Source organism: Ranitomeya imitator, chromosome 2 (genome assembly GCF_032444005.1).
Source record: "Ranitomeya imitator isolate aRanImi1 chromosome 2, aRanImi1.pri, whole genome shotgun sequence".
NCBI lineage: Eukaryota > Metazoa > Chordata > Amphibia > Anura > Dendrobatidae > Ranitomeya > Ranitomeya imitator.
This window is the reverse complement of record NC_091283.1, coordinates 147474827-147499744: the sequence shown is the minus strand read 5'-3', so window position 1 is coordinate 147499744 and position 24918 is coordinate 147474827. Positions and strand designations below refer to the sequence as shown.

The 24918-nt window shown below is 48.4% G+C and overlaps 1 protein-coding gene across 32 annotated transcripts in view; it reads left to right on the top strand.

Moving 5' to 3' along the window:
- Positions 1-24918, top strand: part of DAB2IP (DAB2 interacting protein) — a 224103-nt gene that overhangs the window by 138600 nt on the left and 60585 nt on the right. For 12 of the 32 annotated variants that reach the window (XR_011318013.1, XR_011318012.1, XM_069747414.1 and 9 more), the window contains one exon: positions 23591-23744. Coding sequence is in view for 29 of the 32 variants with exons in the window: in XM_069747414.1 (XP_069603515.1) it covers positions 23601-23744 (144 nt within the window). In the remaining 3 variants the exon portion in view is untranslated. Of the gene's footprint in view, positions 1-976; positions 1078-1101; positions 1180-8379; positions 8456-23590; positions 23745-24918 lie in introns of those variants that run through there. The other 20 variants (XR_011318014.1, XM_069747416.1, XM_069747418.1 and 17 more) reach the window with 6 other exon arrangements.

Genomic DNA, 24918 nt, shown 5'->3' with positions numbered 1-24918 from the left:
TTCATCATTGTTATATAGTAACCTGTGTATCTTCCAATATATCGGCTGTATACTTGACCAGTCCAACCAGTATAAACATCCTGTATATAATATAGAATCATAGAATGTTAAGCGTTGGAAGGGAACTCAATGGTCATCGTGTCCAACCCCCTGCTCAATGCAGGATTCACTAAACCATCTCAGACAAATGTCTGTCCAGCCTCTGTTTCAAGACTTCCATTGAAAGAGAACTCGCCACCTCTCATGGCAGCCTGTTCCACTCATTGATCACCCCCACTGTCAAAGTTTTTTTCCAGCAGGGCAATGCGCTATGCCACACACCTAGGTCAATCAAGGTGTGGATGAAGGACCTCCACATCAAATCCCTGTCATGGCCAGCCCAATCTCCAGACCTGAACCCCATTGAAAACTTCTGGAATGTAATGAGGAAGATGGATAGTCACAAGTCATCAAACAAAGAACTTCTTACATTTTTATACCAGGAGTGGCATAAGGTCACCCAAAAGCAGTGTGAAAGACTGGTGGAAAGCATGCCAAGACGCAAGAAAGCTGTGATTAAAAATCATGGTTATTCCACAAAATATTGATTTCTGTGCTCTTCCTGAGTTAAAACATTAGTATTGTTGTTTCTAAATGATTATGAACTTGTTTTTTTGCATTATTTGAGGTCTGCAAGCAATGCTTTTTTTTTGTTATTTTGACCATTTCTCATTTTCAGAAAATAAATACAAAAATTATTGCTTGGAACTTTGTTGTCAGTAGTTTATAGAATAAAAGAACAATTTAAATTATACTCAAAAATATACCTATAAAGATAAAAATCTGACGGACTGAAATTTTGCAGTGGTCTCTTCATTTTTGCCATTTTAATCTTTTTTTTTACTGTTAGTCTATATTGAGGCAATTACATCACTAAGGTTCTTCGGTGTTTTGCAGCAGTTCTGATCCTCGCTTTACACCTTTCATTCTCTTTCAGAAATCACTATTGAGAGTCATTGTGGAGCTGATGGTTCGTTTTACATTTTCACGCAGCATCACACGGATGAATTTCCTCTCGGGATGGTTCAGTTGATTTAGGTGATTTTTTTTTTTCTCCCATAGTTGCAGCTCTGTGAACAGGAGGATATGAAGATGGGGAATGGTGAGCAGGACAGACAAAGATCAGATACAGTGGGGGAAGTAAGTATTTGATCCCCAACCAACCATTAAGAGTTCTGACTCCTACAGACCAGTTAGACGCTCCTACTCAACTTGTTTACCTGCATTAAAGACAGCGGTCTTACATAGTCTCCTTTTATAAAAGACTCCTGTCCACAGACTCAATTGATCAGTCAGACTCTAACCTCTACAACAGGGGCAAGACCAAAGAGCTTTATAGGGATGTCAAGGACAAGATCATAGACCTGCACAAAGCTGGAATGGGCTACAAAACTCAAGTAAGACACTGGGTGAGAAGGAGACAACTGTTGGCGCAATAGTAAGAAAATGGAAGAAATACATTGATCTGGGGCACCATGCAAAATGTCACTTCGTGGGTATCCTCAATCATAAGGTGAAAGTTCAGCCTAAAACTACAAGGGGGAACTTAACGATCTCAAGGCAGCTGGGACCACAGTCGCCAAGAAAACCATTGGTAACACATTACGCTGTAAAGGTTTAAAATTCTGCACTGCCTGCAAAGTCCCCCTGCTCAAGAAGGCACATGTGCAGGCCCGTCTGAAGTTTGCCAATGAACACCTGGATGATTCTGTGAGTGATTGGGAGAAGGTGTTATGGTCAGATGAGACAAAAATTGAGGTCTTTGGCATTATCTCAACTCGCCATGTTTGGAGGAAGAGAAATGCTGCCTATGACCCAAAGAACATCGTCCCCACTGTCAAGCATGGAGGTGGAAACATTGTTTTGGGGGTGTTTCTCTGCTAAGGGCACAGGACTACTTCACCGCATCAGTGGGAGAAAGGATGGAGCCATGTACCATAAAATCCTGAGTGACAACCTCCTTTCCTCCGCCAGACATTAAAAATTGGGTCGTGGCTGGGTCTTCCAGCAAGACAATGACCCAAAACATGCAGCCAAAATAGCAAAGGAGTGGCTCAAAAAGAAGCACATTAAGGTCATGGAGTGGCCTAGCCAGTCTCCAGACCTTAATCCCATAGAAAACTTATGGAGGGAGTTGAAGCTCCGAGTTGCAAAGCGACAGCCTCAAAATCTTAATGATTTAGAGATGATCTGCAAAGAGGAGTGGACCAAAATTCCTCCTGACATGTGAGCAAACCTCATAATCAACTACAAAAAAAGTCTGACTACTGTGCTTGCCAACAAGTGTTTTGCCACCAAGTATTAAGTCTTGTTTGCCAGAGGGATCAAATACTTATTTCTCACTGCATAATGCAAATAAATGTGTATAATTTATACAATGTTATTTTATTTTTGATATTCTATACCTCAATGTTAAAATTAACCTACCCTTAAAATTATAGACTGTTCATATCTTTGTCAGTGCACAAACTTACAAAGTCAGCAAAGGATCAAATACTTATTTCCCCCACTGTACATGGTAACACTGGCAGATTAGTCACTGCTTCACCCAGAGTTCTTGCTATATTTCACATCTGGACCCTGAATTTGCTCTCAGCAGTGTGAAGCAAATGGAAATAATATACTGTTCTGCCCCCTTTACTGGGAGGATAGGGAGTTCAGTCACTGGGATCATATGCAAGAAAGAGCAGCAGCTTGTTACATGCAGGAGGGGGAGCAGCTTGTAGTGTGCGAGAGGGGGACAGTGCCTAGCCTTGATGAGCAGGAGGGGGACAGCATTGGGCTGTGACAGTGACATGTAGCACTAGCAACCATTACAGACTCGTCTTCACGTTCACAGGGTTGTTCTATGCCACTGCATTTTTGCAGCATTGAATTCAGTATTGCCAGCACCACGTCCTCTGTCCAGCTGAATTCACAAGTCAGTCTGGGTTTATGGTGATGTGTTTCTGGCTCCTGTGTGACAGCATTATTAGGCAGATTTACTACATGTATGATAGCCAGGGGAATGGTGATTGTTATCACGCATGTTAACCAGACCCAAGTATAAACCAAAAAAAGAGAAAAAGTAAGCGGCACCGCTCAACTTCTCAGAGAAAATCAGCTTAATGTGGGAAATTTCTAAACAATGGTAGTCCTGATCGGAAGACAGGAGGTGCTGGCGTGAAACAAAATGTCCATGTAATCCAAAGAAGGTAAAAGAAACGCAATAGCACTCACCGATCTGTGGCAGTTTAAATGTCCTTTATTAGAACATGCAGCGAGCAATCTTCACGGCTCAAGGAAGGGAGTGAGAGGAGGAGTGCGACAGGCAAGACGACGACGGCCGTTTCGCACTAACACCAAGCGCTTCCACGGGTCCCATGGAAGCGCTTGGTGTTAGCGCGAAACGGCCGTCGTCGTCTTGCCTGTCGCACTCCTCCTCTCACTCCCTCCCTTGAGCCGTGAAGATTGCTCGCTGCATGTTCTAATAAAGGACGTTTAAACTGCCACAGATCGGTGAGTGCTATTGCGTTTCTTTTACCTTCTTTAGACCCAAGTATAACCATGAGACAGGAGCAGAGGAGTCCAGTTGCACAGTAAATGTTCATTGCTGTGATTTAATATTTAATCATTGCTGATTACAGCGTTCTGACAATGGGTGCAGATTCGGGCTGCACGGTATCCTCTGTTCTGGCAGTAATAATGATGGATCTCACATCCTGATATATTGCAGCAGCAGCACCACTTCTCACTGATCTCAGGGTTGGGAAGGTGAGGAGAGCAAGAACTTTCTAATATATTCCCTCTCTAGTATAGAATTATTCTCTTCTTTAAGGTGTAAAATTCTCTACAACCGGACCCAATTGTTGAAAGGCTGGGTATTGACTGTATGAATGCCTTACGGTGTTGACTGGAAGGGGCAGTTTGGAGGCAGAAGACTGGTTCATAGAGGAAGAAATAAGATTTTAGCAGTGTTTTATTCTCCTTTTTAAAACACATGCCAGTTTTGGAATGGGCTTCCACCAGTCTAACACTAATGACCTGTCCTAAGAATAGGTCATCACTATCTGATGCGGAGACAGCCACCTCCTTCATCTGGCTGCTTGTAAGGGAACCTGTCCATGTTTGAGTGAGGTGCTCTTTCCATTCAGCACACTCTGCTGGTGTTCAGTGTTGGGGCAGATTTTATGCTCCTCCATCATTCCTAATTTATTATAGTGCGGGCAGGGTGTCTGCTTCTGATTTCACACCGTATCACTGTTGTTTGTGCCATTGTGAATAATTGAAAGCCTTTTACACAAGGGAGACGGATTCAAAGGTTTCTGTATTGTTCATGATATTGTTCTCACAGACAAAGTACACGGAAATCATGTCCTATTCATTGTCCTGAGACACAATCCAGCCGTGGTTAAAATATCTTTAGTGTGAAAAAATCAAGGCCTGAGGTTGGAGATCTGTGCACTGCAAGATTATCCCCCCATATTCACTGTACAACTAGAACAGCTCTCTACTTCAGTCTTGCAATCATAGTATTATTTTATTTGTTGTGTCTAGATCGACAAACCCATGCTGTGAGGTCGTTTGGTCTCCTCATCGCCCAATGCATTGAGGTTGTTTGCCCCCTCCCTTGTCTTCTGATGCTGCAACACCTTCCCCCCATCTCTCAATGTCCCGACCCTGCAAGGTCATTAGGCCCCCTGTCTCCCAACACTCATCCAGGATACTGAATTCTGCATGCCAGCGAGTGCCGGCTCTTTGCCAGCCGCAATATTAATGCCCCCCCTCCCCCCATCCGTCTGTGACCGCAGGCTGAGCATTAATGCAATATTCAGAGATGTGCTGCAGATGGCTGGCCTGTGTGACAGCCATAAGGGTCATACATGAGGTGGCCCTTCACTGATGGAGCTCACCAGCTTGGGACCACTGTATGACCTCAAGTGCAATGCAATGGTGGCCAAGTCGCCTACAGGATTGTACTTAAATCTTTTGGGCCTATCATCCAATCACATGATAACTGATGGGTTTGGAGAGTCGCTTTGGCCTGGATGGCGGTCATCTGTTTGTGTCACTGACTGTATGAGTAGAGGAGGATGCCTATGTCACTGGTGCATATGTGTTATCAGTGTCCTCCATATAACCATGTAACCGCTTAAAGCGCCACGTCTCCTCTGTGGCCCACACTGTGTGATCTGATGGTTCAGACCTGACTCCCTCTTCTTGGTTCGCTCTCTATACACAAATATTTTAATATCTACATAATACCTCACGTCATTAATAGTTATGCCTCAATTTTACATCTTTTATTAGCCCGCTGTCCAGTGTTTAGATCAAATAAGTCCAGTGCTGGAGTTTCCAGGAGCCTTAGGCTATGTGCACACACTGAGGATTTTGCTGCGGATCTGCAGCGTTTCCGCAGCTGCGGGTCCGCAGCAGCTTCCCATGAGTTTACAGTTCAATCCGCAGTGCACATGCTGTGGAAAAAAAGCGCAGAAACGCAGCGGTTTACATTCCGCATGTCAATTCTTTGTGCGGAATCCGCAGCGGTTTTACACCTGCTACATAATAGAAAACCGCAGGTGTAAAACCGCAGTGGAATCCGCACAAAAACTGATGTAAATCCGCAGGAAAAACGCGCAGTTTTTGCCCTGCGGATTTATCAAATCCGCTGCAGAAAAATCTGCAGTGGACCATTCTATGTGTGCACATACCCTAAGGTTATACCCCTAAGGGTATGTGCCCACGTTCAGGATTGCATCAGGATGTGGTCAGGATTTTATGCAGGTAAAATCCTGACCAAATCTGCACCTGAGGTCACTGGCAGGTCACCTGCGCTGTCCTTGCTTTTTTTTCTGCAATGTAAGGACATGCTGCGTTCTTAAGACGCGCCGCATGTGCGTTTTTGCAGGTATGTATTTTAATGCATAGTGGAGACGGGATTTCGTGAAATCCCCTGCACTATGCTGTAACATCTGGACACTGCGTTTTTGACGCTACGGCTCAACGCAGCGTCAAAAACGCAGCGTTTCCTCAACGTGGAAACATACCCTTAGGGTATGTGCACACGTTGCGGATTTTGCTGCGGATCCGCAGCAGTTTCCCATGAGTTTACAGTACAATGTAAACCTATGGGAAACGAAATCCGCAGTGCACATGCTGCGGAAAAAAACGCGCGGAAACGCAGCGTTTTATTTTCCGCAGCATGTCAATTCTTTGTGCGGAATCCGCAGCGTTTTTACACCTGCTCCAATAGAAAACTACAGATGTAAAACCGCAGCGGAATCCGCGATAAATCCGCAGTAAAAACCGCAGCAGTTTTGTACTGCGGATTTATCAAATCCGCTGTGGAAAAATCCGCAGAGGAGCTTTCTACGTGTGCACATACCCTAAGGGTATGTTTCCACGTGCAGTAAATGCTGCGTGTTTGACGCTGCATAGAGACGCAGCGTCAAACACGCAGCGTCCAGATGTTACAGCATAGTGGAGGGGATTTAATGAAATCCCGTCTCCACTATGCGTGGTAACACGCACGCGGCGGCCCTGTGACTCCGGACATGCGGCGTGTCTTTTAAGATCGCAGCATGTCCGTATACCTTGCGGTGACGCTGCGTCGCCGCAAGGTATAACACAGGGCCCTATGGTGGGGTGCGATGATCCCAGATGTGTGCTATGAACACATCCGGCATCATTGCGTCCCATAAAGGGGGCGGAGCTTAGAGCAGAGCGGGTTTGCCGCTCCGACGAAACCGCCGGCCATCCTGATCGTGGACACTACCCTAACAAGGAGGAGCAGAGCCTCTGTTTACAGCCAGTCTCACACGTCCAGATAATTCCGGTACCGGAAAAATCGGTACCGGAATTATCCGTGTCCGTGTGCCGGTGCGTTTCTGTGGCACATCAGTGTGGCACACGTGCAGCACACGTGTGCCGCCAGTGTGCCCACTGGGTACCACACGCAGCGTGCCGGAGACGGCGCTAAAGTTTAGCACTGTCCCCTGCATCTGGTGCTGAAGCCCCATTCATATCTTCCCTGCAGCAGCGTTTGCTGTAGAGAATATATGAATAATTGTGTGTAAAATCAAGATCCAGGTCCCCACCCCCTGTGCGGCCCCCCCGCTGTGATTAAAATACTCACCTGGCTCCCTTGCTGGCTGGCGCTGCTTCCTGTCCTGGCCGCACCTTGTACTGTATGAGCAGTCACGTGGGGCCGCCGATTACAATCATGAATATGCGGCTCCACCTCCCATAGGGGTGGAGCCACATATTCATTACTGTAAATGAGCAGCCCCAAGTGACCGCTCATACACAGCGGGGGGGCCGCACAGGGGGTGGGGACCTGGATCTTGATTTTACACACAATTATTGATATCTTATCTACAGCAAACGCTGCTGCAGGAAAGATATGAATGGCGGATTCAGCACCAGTGGGGGGGACAGCGCTTAATGTAGCGCTGTCTCCTGCACGGCACACGGACTGCACACGGACAACGTCCGTGTGCGGTATGTGTTTTACACGGACCCATTGACTTTAATGGGTCCGTGTAATCCGTGCGCTCCCACGAACACTGACATGTCTCCGTGTTTGGCACACGGAGACACGGTCCGCAAGAAATCAATGACATCTGCACAGATGCATTGATTGTAATGTGTCTATGTGTGTCAGGGGCTCCGGAACGTGAGGAAACTGTCACCTCACGTACCGGAGCCACTGACGTGTGAAACCGGCCTACAGGAAATCCTCCCCTGCACTCTGCAGCTATTACCACATCCATCATCCACACCTGAGGGGAGTTGTGGTTCTCTGTGTCCACCTGACTTCTGTTACTGAGATCACAAGCTCCTCACATGAGCCAACTAGATGGCATCTTTCTTTGGTGTTATGTGGTTGTCCTGTGTTATGGTCAGTATTCCACAAGACCTGTCGTAGATGTTGGAGACAAATGCAGTACAGTCAAATTGTAGCAGGATCTGCCTGGTCCTCTCTCCTCTATTACTGGAGGAGCCTTATATGTTTGCTGTGCTTAGAATGGAGTGTAAGCTCTTCTCGGACAGGATGTGGTTCACATAGCGGTGATGACTGATATATCACGAAGACACCATATGTAATGATTGCTTGGCCTTGTAGTTCCATTGACATGTGCTTCTCATCCCAGCCTGGTCTGTCCTGTTGATGCCTGCCTAGGTCACTTTATCTTCCTTCTGCCTTCTTGTTGCTGTGACTGTCGATTGGTGTTCTGTGCAGAGGAGTTTGCAGTCTTTTTTTTCTTGATGCTGTATACTGGGGGTCAGTTTCTAGATGTGGCCCCTGAGTGCGCTTGACCACCTTGTTTGCAGTAATTATTTCCGTTCGTTCTTTTTCAGGAGCTGAAAGGAAGTGATGCAGACAGATGCCGGCAGCAGTCACTCTATGCTGAGCTCCATTCCTGCTGCTGGGAATGTAGGTCACCGTCATACAGAGCACGACACTGCAAACCGTTAACCCATCGATTGTCCAAAACGTATCTCACACCACCAGCTACTGGGTGTACATGAGGGGCGGCATGACTTTACCCCCTGTAATCCTCTCAGCCTCATGACATCGCTCTGGTTTCCAGGAAAAATTGCCTCTGACAGATGTTTAGTCAGTGGAGCCGTGTCACTTCCTGCGCCGTGAAAATAATCCTGTAAATATTTAATATGGAGAAAGGGAAAGAGTTTTGGCTCCTTGGGTGATCTTGAGTGGCGGTCAGCCGGTAACATGAAGGAGCTCCATTTTCCGGGCCTTGGTCTCCTGCTCTGCACCATGTATGTAAACCTGAGGAGCCTTAGGCTAAGTTCACACAGGGCGTTTTTGCTGCTTTTTTTTCTCCAGCAAAACCGGATTTCTTGGCAGGAAAGCAGCTGCTGCAAAAACGCAGGTTTAGGTACGTTTTTTGGTGCGTTTTTGTGTCTTTTTCCATGCTAATGTCCATTGACTTTTCTGCAGAAAAAACACTGCAAATAATGACCAAAAAAGCCGCAAAGCACATAAAACCAATGTGTGTGCATGAGATTTCTGAAATCTCCTAAGGTACCTTCACACTGAACGATATCGCTAGCGATCCGTGACGTTGCAGCGTCCTGGCTAGCGATATCGTTCAGTTTGACACGCAGCAGCGATCAGGATCCTGCTGTGATGTCGTTGGTCGCTGCAGAAAGTCCAGAACTTTATTTCGTCGCTGGACTCCCTGCAGACATCGCTGAATCGGCGTGTGTGACGCCGATTCAGCTATGTCTTCACTGGTAACCAGGGTAAACATCCGGTTACTAAGCGCAGGGCCGCGCTTAGTAACCCGATGTTTACCCTGGTTACCAGCGTAAAAGTTAAAAAAAATAAACACTACATACTTACCTTCCGCTGTCTGTCCTCGGCGCTCTGCTTCTCTGCACTGGCTGTGAGCGCTGGCCAGCCGGAAAGCAGTGCGGTGACGTCACCGCTCTGTTTTCCGGCCGCTGTGCTCACAGTCAGTGCAGGAAGCAGAGCGCCGAGGACAGACAGCGGAAGGTAAGTATGTAGTGTTTTTTTTTAATTTTACGATGGTAACCAGGGTAAACATCGGGTTACTAAGCGCGGCCCTGCGCTTAGTAACCCGATGTTTACCCTGGTTACCGGCATTGTTGGTCGCTGGAGAGCTGTCTGTGTGATAGCTCTCCAGCGACCAAACAGCGACGCTGCAGCGATCGACATCGTTGTCGGTATCGCTGCAGCGTCGCTGAGTGTGAAGGTACCTCTAGGCTTTGCTGTTACTGTAAAAAGCAGCTGAAAATTAGCATAAAAACACAGCAAAAATACGCCCAGTGTGAACTTATAAGGAGGTGCCCCTCGTGTCTGTACCAGAAATATAACCTAGGGGTAGTGAAGCTTTATTTTAAGGTGCCCACTTGGCCTGCCTCTCCCCTCTGTGTCCGTTCTATAATCCAGGGGGGTAACATCTGTGTCTTAGTTCCTGGAAGTCCTTCCGTTGTTTTATTAAATCTACAGATTTCGGTATTTTTCTTTGCCCTCCCAACAATGGGGTTTATGCATATTGGAGGAGAGCCGCAAGGCCATACCCCTGGTCCCGTCTTTAGTTAGCCCGTACCCTCCGCCCACTGACTGCTGCTTTGTTTCCCTCTATCCAGTAGCCCATATTCATCTAATTTTCCCGGCGGTTGCAGACTGCGGCACATAAACCGTCCTCCTGAATACTCAGTCTTTCTTGCAGTCTGTTTCTCCAGTGCGGCCCCCAGAGGCAGCGGATGTGTAATCACACCCCTGCCTTCTGAAATATGCTGGCTCCTCTCCTGAATGAACACAATTTATGAGATATTTAATGTATGGACATGTGGCCGCATCTGTTCCTCTTACTGAAGGTTAGGGAGCTGGCCTCTGCTGAGTGACAATTTCTCTGCCCAGGCATTATCCAGCAGTCACATATTAGTGGGGTATTTCGGATGATGTGTGGCAGTGTATGGTATTTGCGTTGCCTTGGCAGTGGCGGCCCCCACTGGAGTGCACTGCCTGCCACCTTTTCTCCACAGCCTTCATGCTCTGGACCCAGAGGACAGGGGCAGTTGCATTTGCTTTCTGACTGATGGGAGTCTATGGACGGAGGAATATTTTGTACGTGTGACAGGCTGCCAGTTGATGTCTCCTCAGATGCGAGAATTTGGGATTTATTTTTGAAGTGAAGTGTCAGATAAAGTATTAAAGCCCTGTGCTGTGAAGTCCTGCGGAGACCTCCGTTTACTCTGAGCCCCGAGCTGCCACCCCTTGCTATCACTGGAATGATGAGAAAAGTGACAGTGTAGCTGCGTATATTAGACTGTCAGCTTCTCTCAGCAACTCCCATCATAGTGTGAGAGCTCGTTATTTAGTGGACGATGGCAGTGCGGGGCGTGCAGCCCTTCCTCAAGTTGATGTTGCCCTGTAATGGCGCTAGTCTTTTACAATACACTTGTCCACTAGGGGCACCCTACTTGTATAATGTAGTGGAGGTGTCCTGTGAGGTACGAGGTGCATTCTACCTCCACTCCCGTCCTCCTGTGTCTCTGGGAGTGCTTGTATATAATCTGTCAGCGTATAATCCTGTGCGATCGTCGCCTTTACCTTAGTTTATTAATCTTTAAATATGGATGTGCACTCCCAGAGGTGACGGGTCTGACAGCGAATGATTACAAGCTGGAATTATTCAGAGCTGATGACTGGGGATTAGAAGAGAAATTTACATTCTCTGCACCCCCTGGGAACAGTGTCTGGAGGTGACTGTCGCCCTGATTTGCAGTCACAGAAAAAGATGAAATATTCTGCAGTGTTGAAAGCTAAATTGTGGCTGTGTGTAATATTCTGTGTTCTGGCATCACTCCTGGTGTGTGGACCCCCAAGGTCATCTAACTTTCTCTTCAGGTCCCAGGCTGGGATGTGTGTAGACCCCAGGGTTATCTGTACCTGTATTTCTCCTGGTCCCCAACCTGGTGTGTGGACCCCCGGGGTTATCTGTGCTCACTCCAGTCACCCAGGTTTATTTGTTTCCTGTGTCTCTTCAGGCCCCTGGACGGCTGTGTGCGCCCCTGGGTGATTTCATCCCGTATGTCCTGGTCCCGCCTGGTGTGTGGAGCCCTGGGGGAGGGAGATAAGGGGTCTTTCTTTCTATGGTGAACTTTTTGGATTTGTACTGTACAATAGTGTGAGCTGTAGTAATAATAATAATAATCTTTATATAGCGCCATCACATTCTGCAGCGCTAACAGTTTGACAGTTTCAAGCACAACAGTCATAAGTAACAACGTTAACAATAATACAATAATTAAAGCAAAAATAGAACAACCCTGCTCGTGAGAGCTTACAATCTGCAATAAACTTCTGTACACAGACGTTTGTACCCCCCCAGTGTTTTATATTGATAGTGATGTTTTTTTGTTTGTTTTTTGTCTTGGCGGTCCAGGATGCCACGTGTCAGTCTTTCTCTTACAGGGAGGGATTGATGATTAGAGGATCAGTTCTAGATCTAGGCTCTTACACTACAGGCAGGGATCTGGAAGTCCATATGATTTGTGCAGTGAGGATTGGGGTGATGTGCCATGTTATATCAGCGCCCTGGTCCACGGACCTGCATGTGTGAGTCTGTTATCTCTCTGCGTCCCCGCCATCCCTGGCTCCACACAATAATGTGATATCATCTTGGTAAACAGTCAGAGTCCCCAAGCTCCAAACCTGCCTCACCATGTCCTCTGGGACCATCTATCACCAAGCAACACCGAGCCAGGGTCCGTAAACACACCTGTCTAGTGGGGGAGACGTCATCCAACATTGGTGCTGCAGAATAGTCTTTCAGAGAGCGCGGCTCTGAGGGTGAGTGCTAATGTATCATCATTAGAGGGCCCTCTGTCCGTCTGCTCTACCTGTGCAGCACTCTATTGTTTTCTGCCGTCTGCTCTACCTGTGCAGCACTCTATTGTTTTCTGCAGTCTGCTCTACCTGTGCAGCACTCTATTGTTTTCTGCCGTCTGCTCTACCTGTGCAGCACTCTATTGTTTTCTGCAGTCTGCTCTACCTGTGCAGCACTCTTGTTTTCTGCCGTCTGCTCTACCTGTGCAGCACTCTATTGTTTTCTGCCGTCTGCTCTACCTGTGCAGCACTCTATTGTTTTCTGCCGTCTGCTCTACCTGTGCAGCACTCTATTGTTTTCTGCCGTCTGCTCTACCTGTGCAGCACTCTATTGTTTTCTGCAGTCTGCTCTACCTGTGCAGCACTCTATTGTTTTCTGCCGTCTGCTCTACCTGTGCAGCACTCTATTGTTTTCTGCAGTCTGCTCTACCTGTGCAGCACTCTATTGTTTTCTGCAGTCTGCTCTACCTGTGCAGCACTCTATTGTTTTCTGCCGTCTGCTCTACCTGTGCAGCACTCTATTGTTTTCTGCAGTCTGCTCTACCTGTGCAGCACTCTATTGTTTTCTGCAGTCTGCTCTACCTGTGCAGCACTCTATTGTTTTCTGCAGTCTGCTCTACCTGTGCAGCACTCTATTGTTTTCTGCCGTCTGCTCTACCTGTGCAGCACTCTATTGTTTTCTGCCGTCTGCTCTACCTGTGCAGCACTCTATTGTTTTCTGCCGTCTGCTCTACCTGTGCAGCACTCTATTGTTTTCTGCCGTCTGCTCTACCTGTGCAGCACTCTATTGTTTTCTGCCGTCTGCTCTACCTGTGCAGCACTCTATTGTTTTTCTGCCGTCTGCTCGTCCTGTGCAGCACTCTATTGTTTTCTGCCGTCTGCTCTACCTGTGCAGCACTCTATTGTTTTCTGCAGTCTGCTCTACCTGTGCAGCACTCTATTGTTTTCTGCAGTCTGCTCTACCTGTGCAGCACTCTATTGTTTTCTGCAGTCTGCTCTACCTGTGCAGCACTCTATTGTTTTCTGCCGTCTGCTCTACCTGTGCAGCACTCTATTGTTTTCTGCCGTCTGCTCTACCTGTGCAGCACTCTATTGTTTTCTGCCGTCTGCTCTACCTGTGCAGCACTCTATTGTTTTCTGCCGTCTGCTCTACCTGTGCAGCACTCTATTGTTTTCTGCCGTCTGCTCTACCTGTGCAGCACTCTATTGTTTTCTGCCGTCTGCTCTACCTGTGCAGCACTCTATTGTTTTCTGCAGTCTGCTCTACCTGTGCAGCACTCTATTGTTTTCTGCAGTCTGCTCTACCTGTGCAGCACTCTATTGTTTTCTGCCGTCTGCTCTACCTGTGCAGCACTCTATTGTTTTCTGCAGTCTGCTCTACCTGTGCAGCACTCTATTGTTTTCTGCCGTCTGCTCTACCTGTGCAGCACTCTATTGTTTTCTGCCGTCTGCTCTACCTGTGCAGCACTCTATTGTTTTCTGCCGTCTGCTCTACCTGTGCAGCACTCTATTGTTTTCTGCCGTCTGCTCTACCTGTGCAGCACTCTATTGTTTTCTGCCGTCTGCTCTACCTGTGCAGCACTCTATTGTTTTCTGCCGTCTGCTCTACCTGTGCAGCACTCTATTGTTTTCTGCCGTCTGCTCTACCTGTGCAGCACTCTATTGTTTTCTGCCGTCTGCTCTACCTGTGCAGCACTCTATTGTTTTTCTGCCGTCTGCTCTACCTGTGCAGCACTCTATTGTTTTCTGCCGTCTGCTCTACCTGTGCAGCACTCTATTGTTTTCTGCCGTCTGCTCTACCTGTGCAGCACTCTATTGTTTTCTGCCGTCTGCTCTACCTGTGCAGCACTCTATTGTTTTCTGCCGTCTGCTCTACCTGTGCAGCACTCTATTGTTTTCTGCCGTCTGCTCTAGCTGTGCAGCACTCTATTGTTTTCTGCAGTCTGCTCTACCTGTGCAGCACTCTATTGTTTTCTGCCGTCTGCTCTACCTGTGCAGCACTCTATTGTTTTCTGCCGTCTGCTCTACCTGTGCAGCACTCTATTGTTTTCTGCCGTCTGCTCTACCTGTGCAGCACTCTATTGTTTTCTGCCGTCTGCTCTACCTGTGCAGCACTCTATTGTTTTCTGCCGTCTGCTCTACCTGTGCAGCACTCTATTGTTTTCTGCCGTCTGCTCTACTTGTGCAGCACTCTATTGTTTTCTGCCGTCTGCTCTACCTGTGCAGCACTCTATTGTTTTCTGCCGTCTGCTCTACCTGTGCAGCACTCTATTGTTTTCTGCCGTCTGCTCTACCTGTGCAGCACTCTATTGTTTTCTGCCGTCTGCTCTACCTGTGCAGCACTCTATTGTTTTCTGCCGTCTGCTCTACCTGTGCAGCACTCTATTGTTTTCTGCCGTCTGCTCTACCTGTGCAGCACTCTATTGTTTTCTGCCGTCTGCTCTACCTGTGCAGCACTCTATTGATTTCTGGTATCACCTGTTAAAGGCCGGGGAGAGGCTGACTGTAGCACAGGGGACTAGTATTTTGCTCCCAATTAAGGCTTCTTTCAAACTTCCGTCGGCAGGCGGCCGTCATAATGCATCGTTGTGACGTATCGACGGATGTGCACAAAATAGTGAAAAACGTGTGTAATGCATCCAGTGTTTTGACGGATGCTTCGAATTAGGTGCTGCCTGAATTTTAATGTATAAAATTCTAGAGAGAGAGATTCCCACGTGGAGAAAAAATGTTCCCCTGAACGTTTTCTCCTCTGACGGACAGCAATTTTTCGACGGATCCAGTGCACGACGGATGAAACGGATGGCCATCCGTCACAATCCGTCGCGAATACAAGTCTGTGGGAAAAAACAGGATCCTGCATACAAATTTGCAGGATCCTGTTTTTTCAAAAATCAACAAATTTCGATGGGAGCTAAAAGACGGAAGTGTGAAAGAGGCTTTAAGGCTTCTTTCACACTAGCGTCGGGCCCGGCCCGTCGCAGTGCGTCGGGCCGAGGTTACCGACGCTAGCGTTGCCTCCGCCGCACAACGGGTGCAGCGGATGCTGCTTTTCAGCGCATCCGCTGCCCCATTGTGAGGTGCGGGGAGGTGGGGGAGGAGTTCCGGCCGCGCATGCGCGGTCGGAAAAGACGGTCCGTCGGCTGCAAAAAATGTTACATGGAACGTTTTTTGCGGCCGACGGTTGGCCGAAAAACGGCGCAACCGTCGCGCGACGGTTGCGACGTGTGGCAATCCGTCGCAATGCGTCGCGTAATGTTAGTCAATGGAGAAAAAACGCATCCTGCAAACACTTTTGCAGGATGCGTTTTTTCTGCAAAACGACGCATTGTGACGGATTGCAGTTAACGCTAGTGTGAAAGTAGCCTAAGCCTCGTTCACCCTTCCGTCTTTCTCCACACGTCGAAATACGTCGGTTTGTGAAAAAACAGGATCCTGCAAATTTGTATGCAGGATCCTGTTTTTTCCCATTGACTTGTATTAGCGACGTATGGGCACACGTTATTTCCGTCGTGCACTGGATCCTGTGCATTTTGGCGGACCGTTGTCTGCTAAAAACGTTCAAGGGAACTTTTTTTTGTACATTGGATCCTGTGTTTCCTACTGAGCACACCCGCATCCGCTGCACACGTTATCCGCTATTTCCCAAACGTCCGTCCGATACGTCGCGCCGACGCTTTGTGAGGGCCGACTACCGACGGAAATGTGAAAAAAGCCATAGTCATTTCAGGCTGGGAAGGGCTGATTTGTAGGACAGGTGATTGCAGTCTCTTGTTCCCTGTTTTCAGGCATTTTATCATCGCATCTTGCAGTCCTATGTAACACAACAGAAGATGTTGCCAGCGACTGAACTCTGCTACATCTGTGTTAGCAATTGCTCTATATGGACATGTGGCGTATCTGAGGAAAGGGTTAGCTTGAGACGATGACTCTCCGGTCACCTTTGCTGTGATTTCCATATAGCGTGTTGGAGCCGCAGAGTAATTTGTGTTTTGCACGGTGTCATCTCCGCTCCGTCTCCGGCCTCATAAACCCCTCAGGTAAATGGTCCTTGTGGCCTTGTGAAGAGTCTCTGCACCGAGCCGTTGGCCACTCATGCGGCTCGTTCCTGATTTGCTACGCAATGTTTCAGGATGAGCTACAAGCTCCTCATTACACGGTAACCTCGCAGAGCTGACAGCCGTGACTATATCATCAGCACAGCTCCAGAGTCATGGGCCGCGCAGATGCTGAGTGGTGGGGATCAACACGTGTGTGTGTGTCTGGTTCATAGCTCGAACCCCACACTATGGCACAGAGGAGGCCGGGTGGGCACTGAGCTGTGTGTGTGCCCAAGTCAAAGCTCCTCCTAGCCCACAATGTAAAGAGAGGAGGCTGCTTGGGCACTGAGCAGTGGTGATTACGCATCTGTTCCTGGGTCATAGCTCCATTTCCACACTGGGCAGAGTGGAAGCTGGACAGACACTACTGCGGTGATGACATGTACAGTATCTGCCCAGGTTATAGCGCCTTCCCCACACTGAAGTATAGAAAAGACCAGATGAATGCTGGGCAGTGTGGATTACACTTGTCTGTCAAGGTCATTTAACTTACCCGATAAAAGAGGCATGGACGCTGGCAGGATGCTGGACACTGGCAGGATGATGGGCGCTGACTACAAACCACATGTCTGACTCTTGGCCTCCATGACAGTTCAGGCAGGGATGGAAGCCATCCTGTCTAGTCACAGATCACGGTGAGTGTTCTACATAATGAAATCTTGTTAACACAAATTCCACTCTATTGGTTTGTGGAATCCTAGTTTCCTTGCTCTCATTTCTTACACACTGCTCCATTATCATTATGACCGCTGCCATATTCTCCCCACATTAGAGACTTGGCGAGGATCTGCAGCAATATCTACAACCTGTGTATGTGGATACTGATGTGGACGGTGGTAAGTGTTAAAGTACAGCCAGACAGCATGAACCATCCCTGGCCATGTCTCTGCCGCCGTGGGGACTGTACGTTCCTCTCCATGTGTAGTAATCTGCCAGGTCCTGGGTCATTCTGCATCTACTTCAGCTTTTATGCCAGGACCCTATTGACCGTTACTGAAAAGCATCGCAATTGCGCCATTTTCCCTGTCTACAGATTGTTGCTGTATGTCACGCGCCATTTCCTGCTGTTGGGGTTTTGTGTTGTTGGACAAAGTTTGGGACCATTCCTTTTTTGGGGACTTTTTTCTTAGTCGTTTCCATGCTTTCTGTACTAAGCAGAACGTGTGGCGTCTGCAGATTTTAATGCCGCAGCCTCTTGTCGCTGTAGACACTGCGCCTTCCCTAGGCTGATATAGCAGGGTAAATTGTGTGGCGATGGCCTCGCTGCTGCCAGTCAGCTTTACATTTAATTCCTCCCTGCGCTTACTGCTAATATACCAAATTATAGATGAGCTTGTATACATCAGCGGACCCTCCATCCAGGTGCGCTGTGGTCACTGCAGGCCTTGTGAGACAGTCTCCGTGTATTCATTTTATTCTACAGTGATGATTGGGATAACTCGTTGTCACCCATGTCCACTCTGATCAGCCTGTGCTGCCCTCCTCTGCCCATGGATGGATCCATTACCTGATCCATGGCGGATGTCCTGACGTCTTGATGTGCAATAAATCTATGACAACTGTTCGATACTGGTTATTAGAATGATCACAGGTCGTGGTATTGGATGCCATCGGTGTCCACTCCATGCTGAGTTCAGACCCCTCCTCAGGAATCGTGGTACGAAAGCTTGTACTAAGTGCCGTCTGCAGCATCCCCTCCACTGCTATCTATTTTAGACACTACAGCCAGCTGGAGGCTTTTTTAAAGCGACAGCTGATTGTTGGTTGATATTTCTTATATTTGGATCTCTGATGACCTCACATCTGTCGGACTGGACTGGGGATTAATTTTTGGACCTCTGCCCATGATGCATATTCTGGGGTCTTCCGTCAGCTGCTGAACCCTATATAAACTGGAGACTGTGGTAGCCATAAGACAGGTGGAGGAAGCTGAGCCGGACACTTCAAGTACATTAATAAACTCCTATCCTATGGGGTCTCTGGATGGATCATATGCCCTTACAGCATTATTTTCTGATCACAGAGTGAGAACCCGGAGCAGTCATCGCTGCCCTGCTCGCACCAAGTGAGTGTGCAATTCCAGTATTCAGAACCACGGTTACGTGACCTACGGATACTGCAAGAAACCCACTGTACCTACAGAGAATGTACCCCAGCATGTATTACATAATGTCTCCTAGTATTGCCCCTGACCTGTCTGAGCTCTGCTATATTTAGGGACGAAATGGTACCTGAGATTTGCTTTGCCTGGGGAAGGTGGAATCATGACAGTCGCACCAGTTGTGGTTGATTTGTGCTGTGTTATTATGGCCCCTGGTCTGCAGGGCTCTGTTATTGGGGCCCATGGTCTGTGTGGTGCTGCTATTTTGGCCCCTGGCCTAGGAGTCTCTGCTATTGTGGCCCCTGGTCTATATGTTCCTCCTCTGTGCATGGTACTTTGATGTATACACTGTCTGATATTTTCGACATAGATGTTTTCCTAGACAACTTGTGAGAACCCGCTTGCTTACATGTTTTCCAGTTCTTCCTACCATATCGGCAGGAAACTCTTCCTCCTCCTCCTCCTCACACTTTTTATGGACGTGGAGTCCATGCTCGGGGACAAGTAGGGAGCAGTTATGGCTTCCCTTCCACAGATAAGAGGAGCTAAATAGAATGTTTCACCTTCTCAGCGGAGGAGACATCAAGAGATACTTATTATTATTATTATTTATTATTTATTTATATAGCACCATTGATTCCATGGTGCTGTACATGAGAAGGGGTTACATACAAGTTACAGATACCACATACAGTAAACAAACTAACAATGACGGACTGATACAGAGGGGCGAGGACCCTGCCCTTGCGGGCTTACATTCTACAGGATTATGGGGGAGGAGACAGCATGTTGAGGGTTGTAGGAGCTCTGGTGTTGGTGAGGCGGTAGCTTCGATAGTGATGAGGCGGCAGCGGTGTCAGTGCAGGCTGTAGGCTTTCCTGAAGAGATGAGTCGTAGTGAGGCGATTTGGGGCCTCTGTTTCCATCTCTACTTTGATATGTGCAGCTGGCGGAGTTTTCTGAGTGAATTCTGTCGGGGTCCTTAATTGTCCGTTCCCACCAAGCGTCATGTTCTGGTAAAGGGGCCTCCGTTGTGGTATTTGAGTCTGTGCTAACAAGAACCTCAGGAGTAAAGTCAGCCACCCGGTCTGGTGTCAGGTCCCCCATAAATCATTCTGGTGGTATCTCCCCTCCTGATTTATATGTAAATGAGCAGCAGAGCTGATTATCCAGACGGAAGGTCTGGGGGCATAGCGAGCTGGGATTTATGAATTCCTAAATCATTTATCGCCATCATAGCAGCTCTCTATAGACCATTCACCGCTCTTAGGAAAATAGGATTACGTTCACCAATGTCTATAAATGTTGTTATATCGCTCCAAAGCTGCCGCAATAATTCTCACATTTACCATCAAAACGTATTTTTCTTTCCTGGTTTAATCCCCTTTGTGCAGGTTCAGAGAGGCATAGTGCCGATTTCTACTGCTATAGTTGGTGACTGCATACTGTGGCCATGCTACTCTCTTATGTATGGGATGAGTTATCTCAGGAACTGTTTCTATTTACAAGTCCGGCCGGTTTATTTCACTCCACATAAACTGCACCACAGGAAAACTTACAGTAAATTCAGCCCTTTCCCAGCATAAAGGTGCAAAACACAGGATATAATAAGTCTGTTTAGCTGCGGATTCGCCTGCCCAGTTTGAGACCATTCTTTGTCTATGCATGTATTCCCACTGGAGGTGTACCAACGTCCACACACACAGACCATGTGCGAGACAAGCAGGCCCCATTTTATGGCGTGAACCACACCTCAGGGTGGGGTATGTGGCCACCAGACCCACCCATCTCTCCAGCTTCCCATAACCTGGCCCAGATGCCCTAACGAACCTCTTAGTACTACCTGCACTAGAGCATTACTCCAGGTTTACATCACAGAGGACACCCACCTCTGTGGTACATACCTCCCATTAACTATGTGTCCGGCAGCCACCTTACAACACATATATGGAGGTCTGTGGATCCCCGAAATCTGGTCAGGACTGTGCAGGAGCTGGAGGAGAGCAATAAACCAGACTGTCCATTTATGTAATGTGAGAATGATGTCTATCTAGGCTCCATAGGTAACAATCATTTCCATGGCATTATTTTCTTCAACCATGTATATATCCCCTTCCTCCACTCTGCTGATTAATCATGGAGGTCCCAGTGAAAACCACTGTTTGACCGAGCATCAGGGCAACCTGACCACTGAACTGGTCCTCCTTCTATCGCTGTATCATATAGACGTTGTGTATGGAGCATTCGTGATGGCGCCGTGCTTCACCTAATCCCATATTTTATAACAAGGGCATTCATTAATGTTTATGGATTTATCTTGAATCCTGGTAATCTGACTGCTGGCGATGCCGTTCTGCCAACTACTTGCTCTTGTCTGTCATATTTCACTAACGTCCTGCCTCCGCCTCTCCAGGATCTGCCATTTTGGATCACTAAGCATGCCACCTTATCTCTGCCTCACCAGGATCTGTCATATTTCACTTTCATCTTGCCTCCTCCTCACTAGTATCTGTCATCACTGGCTGCCGGGAGGCACCATCCTACCTGCTCCTAGCCAAGGATATGTAATTACTGGACCAAAAGTGCCGCCTCTTCACCAGGGCCTCCTGATCACCAGAGACGCTGTCTTGAGTTCTGCCTCATCTTTGGACAGTCACAGAATTTAACCCTTACATTGCTGTGATTATTTTTTTCCTTGCTTGTTGCTCTACTTCCGGCTGTTGCACGGCGTTTGGCTGTTGCGTGCTGGGATGTCACCCTCGCAGGAGCTACAGCACTTGTTTGTAAAGGTTTACGGCACATTATGGCTCTGGTCTCCATATTGCGGTGTATGATATACTGCTCCTTTGAGCATCGAATGTGTATTCGGTTGATATTGCCGCACTATGTTAGACTGTGTTAGGTGATTGCTGTAAATATTCCTAGAACTGGCACTTACAGCGGATAGCGGCAGGAGGGTCACAATCATTTTAACCGCTTGGTTTCACACAGCGATTATAGTGATGGAGAGGTTTTATTATCCACGGCTACATAGTGCACTACATCGCTTACATCTCAGTGATGTCAGACGCCATCTTGTCCTCTAAATGCTACAGGGTTACATGTTCTCTAGCACAGGGGCGGAAATAATAAGGATGGAGTTTATGGTGATAGGTGAGGCTGCGTGCCTCCAGGGCATGTCACATAGAGGACGATAGAGGGATATATTGTGATAGGTGAGGCCAGGAGACTCCAGGGCACGCTATGTACAGAAGGTCAAAGAGCTGTGTGGTGATAGGTGAGGTCGGGAGCGTACAGGCAGGCAGAGGGGGTATACGGTGATAGGTGAGGCCGGGAGCTTCCAAGATGTCAGGTACTGAAAGACAAAGGCGTATACAGGGATAGGTGAGGCCGGGAGCGTACAGGCAGGCAGAGGGGGTATACGGTGATAGGTGAGGCCGGGAGCTTCCAAGATGTCAGGTACTGGAAGACAAAGGCGTATACAGGGATAGGTGAGGCCGGGAGCGTACAGGCAGGCAGAGGGGGTATACGGTGATAGGTGAGGCCGGGAGCTTCCAAGATGTCAGGTACTGGAGGACAAAGGCGTATACAGTGATAGGTGAGGCCGGGAGCGTACAGGCAGGCAGAGGGGTAAACCGTGATAGGTGAGGCCGGGAGCGTACAGGCAGGCAGAGGGGTATACGGTGATAGGTGAGGCCGGGAGCTTCCAGGATGTGTCAGGTACTGGTGGACAAAGGCGTATACCGTGATAGGTGAGGCCGGGAGCGTACAGGCAGGCAGAGGGGTATACCGTGATAGGTGAGGCCGGGAGCGTACAGGCAGGCAGAGGGGTATACAGTGATAGGTGAGGCCGGGAGCGTACAGGCAGGCAGAGGGGGTATACGGTGATAGGTGAGGCCGGGAGCTTCCAAGATGTCAGGTACTGAAAGACAAAGGCGTATACAGGGATAGGTGAGGCCGGGAGCGTACAGGCAGGCAGAGGGGGTATACGGTGATAGGTGAGGCCGGGAGCTTCCAAGATGTCAGGTACTGGAAGACAAAGGCGTATACAGGGATAGGTGAGGCCGGGAGTGTACAGGCAGGCAGAGGGGGTATACGGTGATAGGTGAGGCCGGGAGCTTCCAAGATGTCAGGTACTGGAGGACAAAGGCGTATACAGTGATAGGTGAGGCCGGGAGCGTACAAGCAGGCAGAGGGGTATACAGTGATAGGTGAGGCCGGGAGCGTACAGGCAGGCAGAGGGGTATACCGTGATAGGTGAGGCCGGGAGCGTACAGGCAGGCAGAGGGGTATACAGTGATAGGTGAGGCCGGGAGCTTCCAGGATGTGTCAGGTACTGGAGGACAAAGGGGTATACAGTGATAGGTGAGGCCGGAAGATTCCAGGATGTCAGGTACTGGAGGACAGAGTGCTATATGGTGATAAGTGAGGCCGAGAGCCTCCAGGGCATGTTGCATAAAGGCGGGCAGAGGGCTATACGGTGATGGGTGAGGCCAGGAGTCTCCAACACGTGTCATGTTCAGTAGGGCAGAGGGGTATATTGTGATGGGTGAGGTCGGGAGCCTCCAAGATGTCATGTACACGAGGGCCGAGGGATATACAGTGATAGGTGAACCCAGGAGCCACTACGATTTCTCATGTACGGGAGTGCAGAGGGATATACAGTGATGGTGAGGCCGGGAGCTCCATGATATGTCAGGTACAGGAGGGTAGAGGGATATATACGGTGATGGGTGAGGCCAGAGCTCCATGACGTGTCACGTACAGGAGGAGAGGGAGGTATATGGTGATAGCTCTTGTTTTCCATGGAAAAGAAACATTTTTCCAATGTGAAGGTGATCCCCTTCCCTCTGATAATTGCCCCGAGGGTGACAACCCCATATGTGTTGTGCTCATTGTCTGCCTTCCTGTATGAGTGATACGAGCAAGTAGTGATAGCGGGGACATCACATGGCTGCTCTATCATTCATGTTTTGTTTCTCCACAGGTCACAACTAATGCCGAGACTGAAGGCATCACGCTCCCACGAGTCCTTACTTAGTCCTAGCTGTACAAGTGAAGCTCTAGATCTCAGCATGGAAGAAGAGGTAGTCATCAAGCCCGTCCACAGCAGCATTCTGGGCCAGGACTACTGTTTCGAGGTGAGTGGCTACCATCCACCAATGGGCAGAACCCCATAGAAGCAACAGATAACAATGTTACGCCTCCCCATTTATTGGTCATCTGACAACTCCTCCTGGTCATTTGACAACTCCTTCACATCATGGACCATATGTGAAGAGTCAAAACAATAGTGGATGTCTGTCCTCCATGATTTGGTCCTTGTGGTCTGCGTTCATCCCCTAAGCTCAGCGGCTCATGTAGCAGCAGATTGGAGGGGGTGTGAGGTAAGAACAAGGTGGTCAGTGATACACATGTACATGGAGCGGAAGCTGCTGCCAGCTTTTCCCCATTTCTATCATCATATTATCTTGCAGGTTGGCGTCTCCTGCCCTCGCTGCACCAGGTGGGATTGTGCCACATGATATCAGCTGTTCAGCCTGCTTGTTGGATTACGCCCTGGGGACATTTATTGGAATAATGTGGTTACTGGGTCCGTCTCCCAGCCTTGTCCTCGGCATGCAGATCTGGCATATTGTACAGTGGATGATGGGAGGGCACACCTGTACAGTCTGCCAGTCGCCAGCCGAGAGCACTGACAGGAGTAGTGTGGGGGGCTTGTGGTAGTTTCACATTACTCTGAGGGAGCGACTTCAATAGACCTCTCACTGATGGTCCAACATGACGTTGGCTCTCCAGTGCCCCAATACTCAATGGCTCCACACCCTCAGATTGGGGTCATTAGTAATTTGCGGTTAACTTCTAATAATACAGCAGAAAGTCGCTGCCACTTTGATAAAGCAGCTTCTTGGCAGCCACAGATGGGACGTGCACAGGACACTCTTTGGCTCCCCTCTACAATTACGGCTGATTGTTGCTGACGTCACTGATAATGACTGGCACCCAAAGTAACTGGTAATCTGCCATCAGCAGGAAGTATTCCCAGGACAAACAGAAGACGCGGGCAAGAGAGGTTTGCAGCGGGTGCTTTCCAGGTCAGCACTGAAGTGACGGCTAAGGCATCAGCCAGACACAAGCTGACATTCAGGGCTAAAAGCTGAGCGCTGCCGACATCCGGGATGAGCGCTGACATGAGCATCAGACTGCAAATATTGAGTGTCTTCTTTATTGCTCACTGTCGCCTGCTGAGAACCACCATTATTTCCATGAGTGATGGCACTAGCCGCTTCTATAGCAATGTACGTACACAATAGT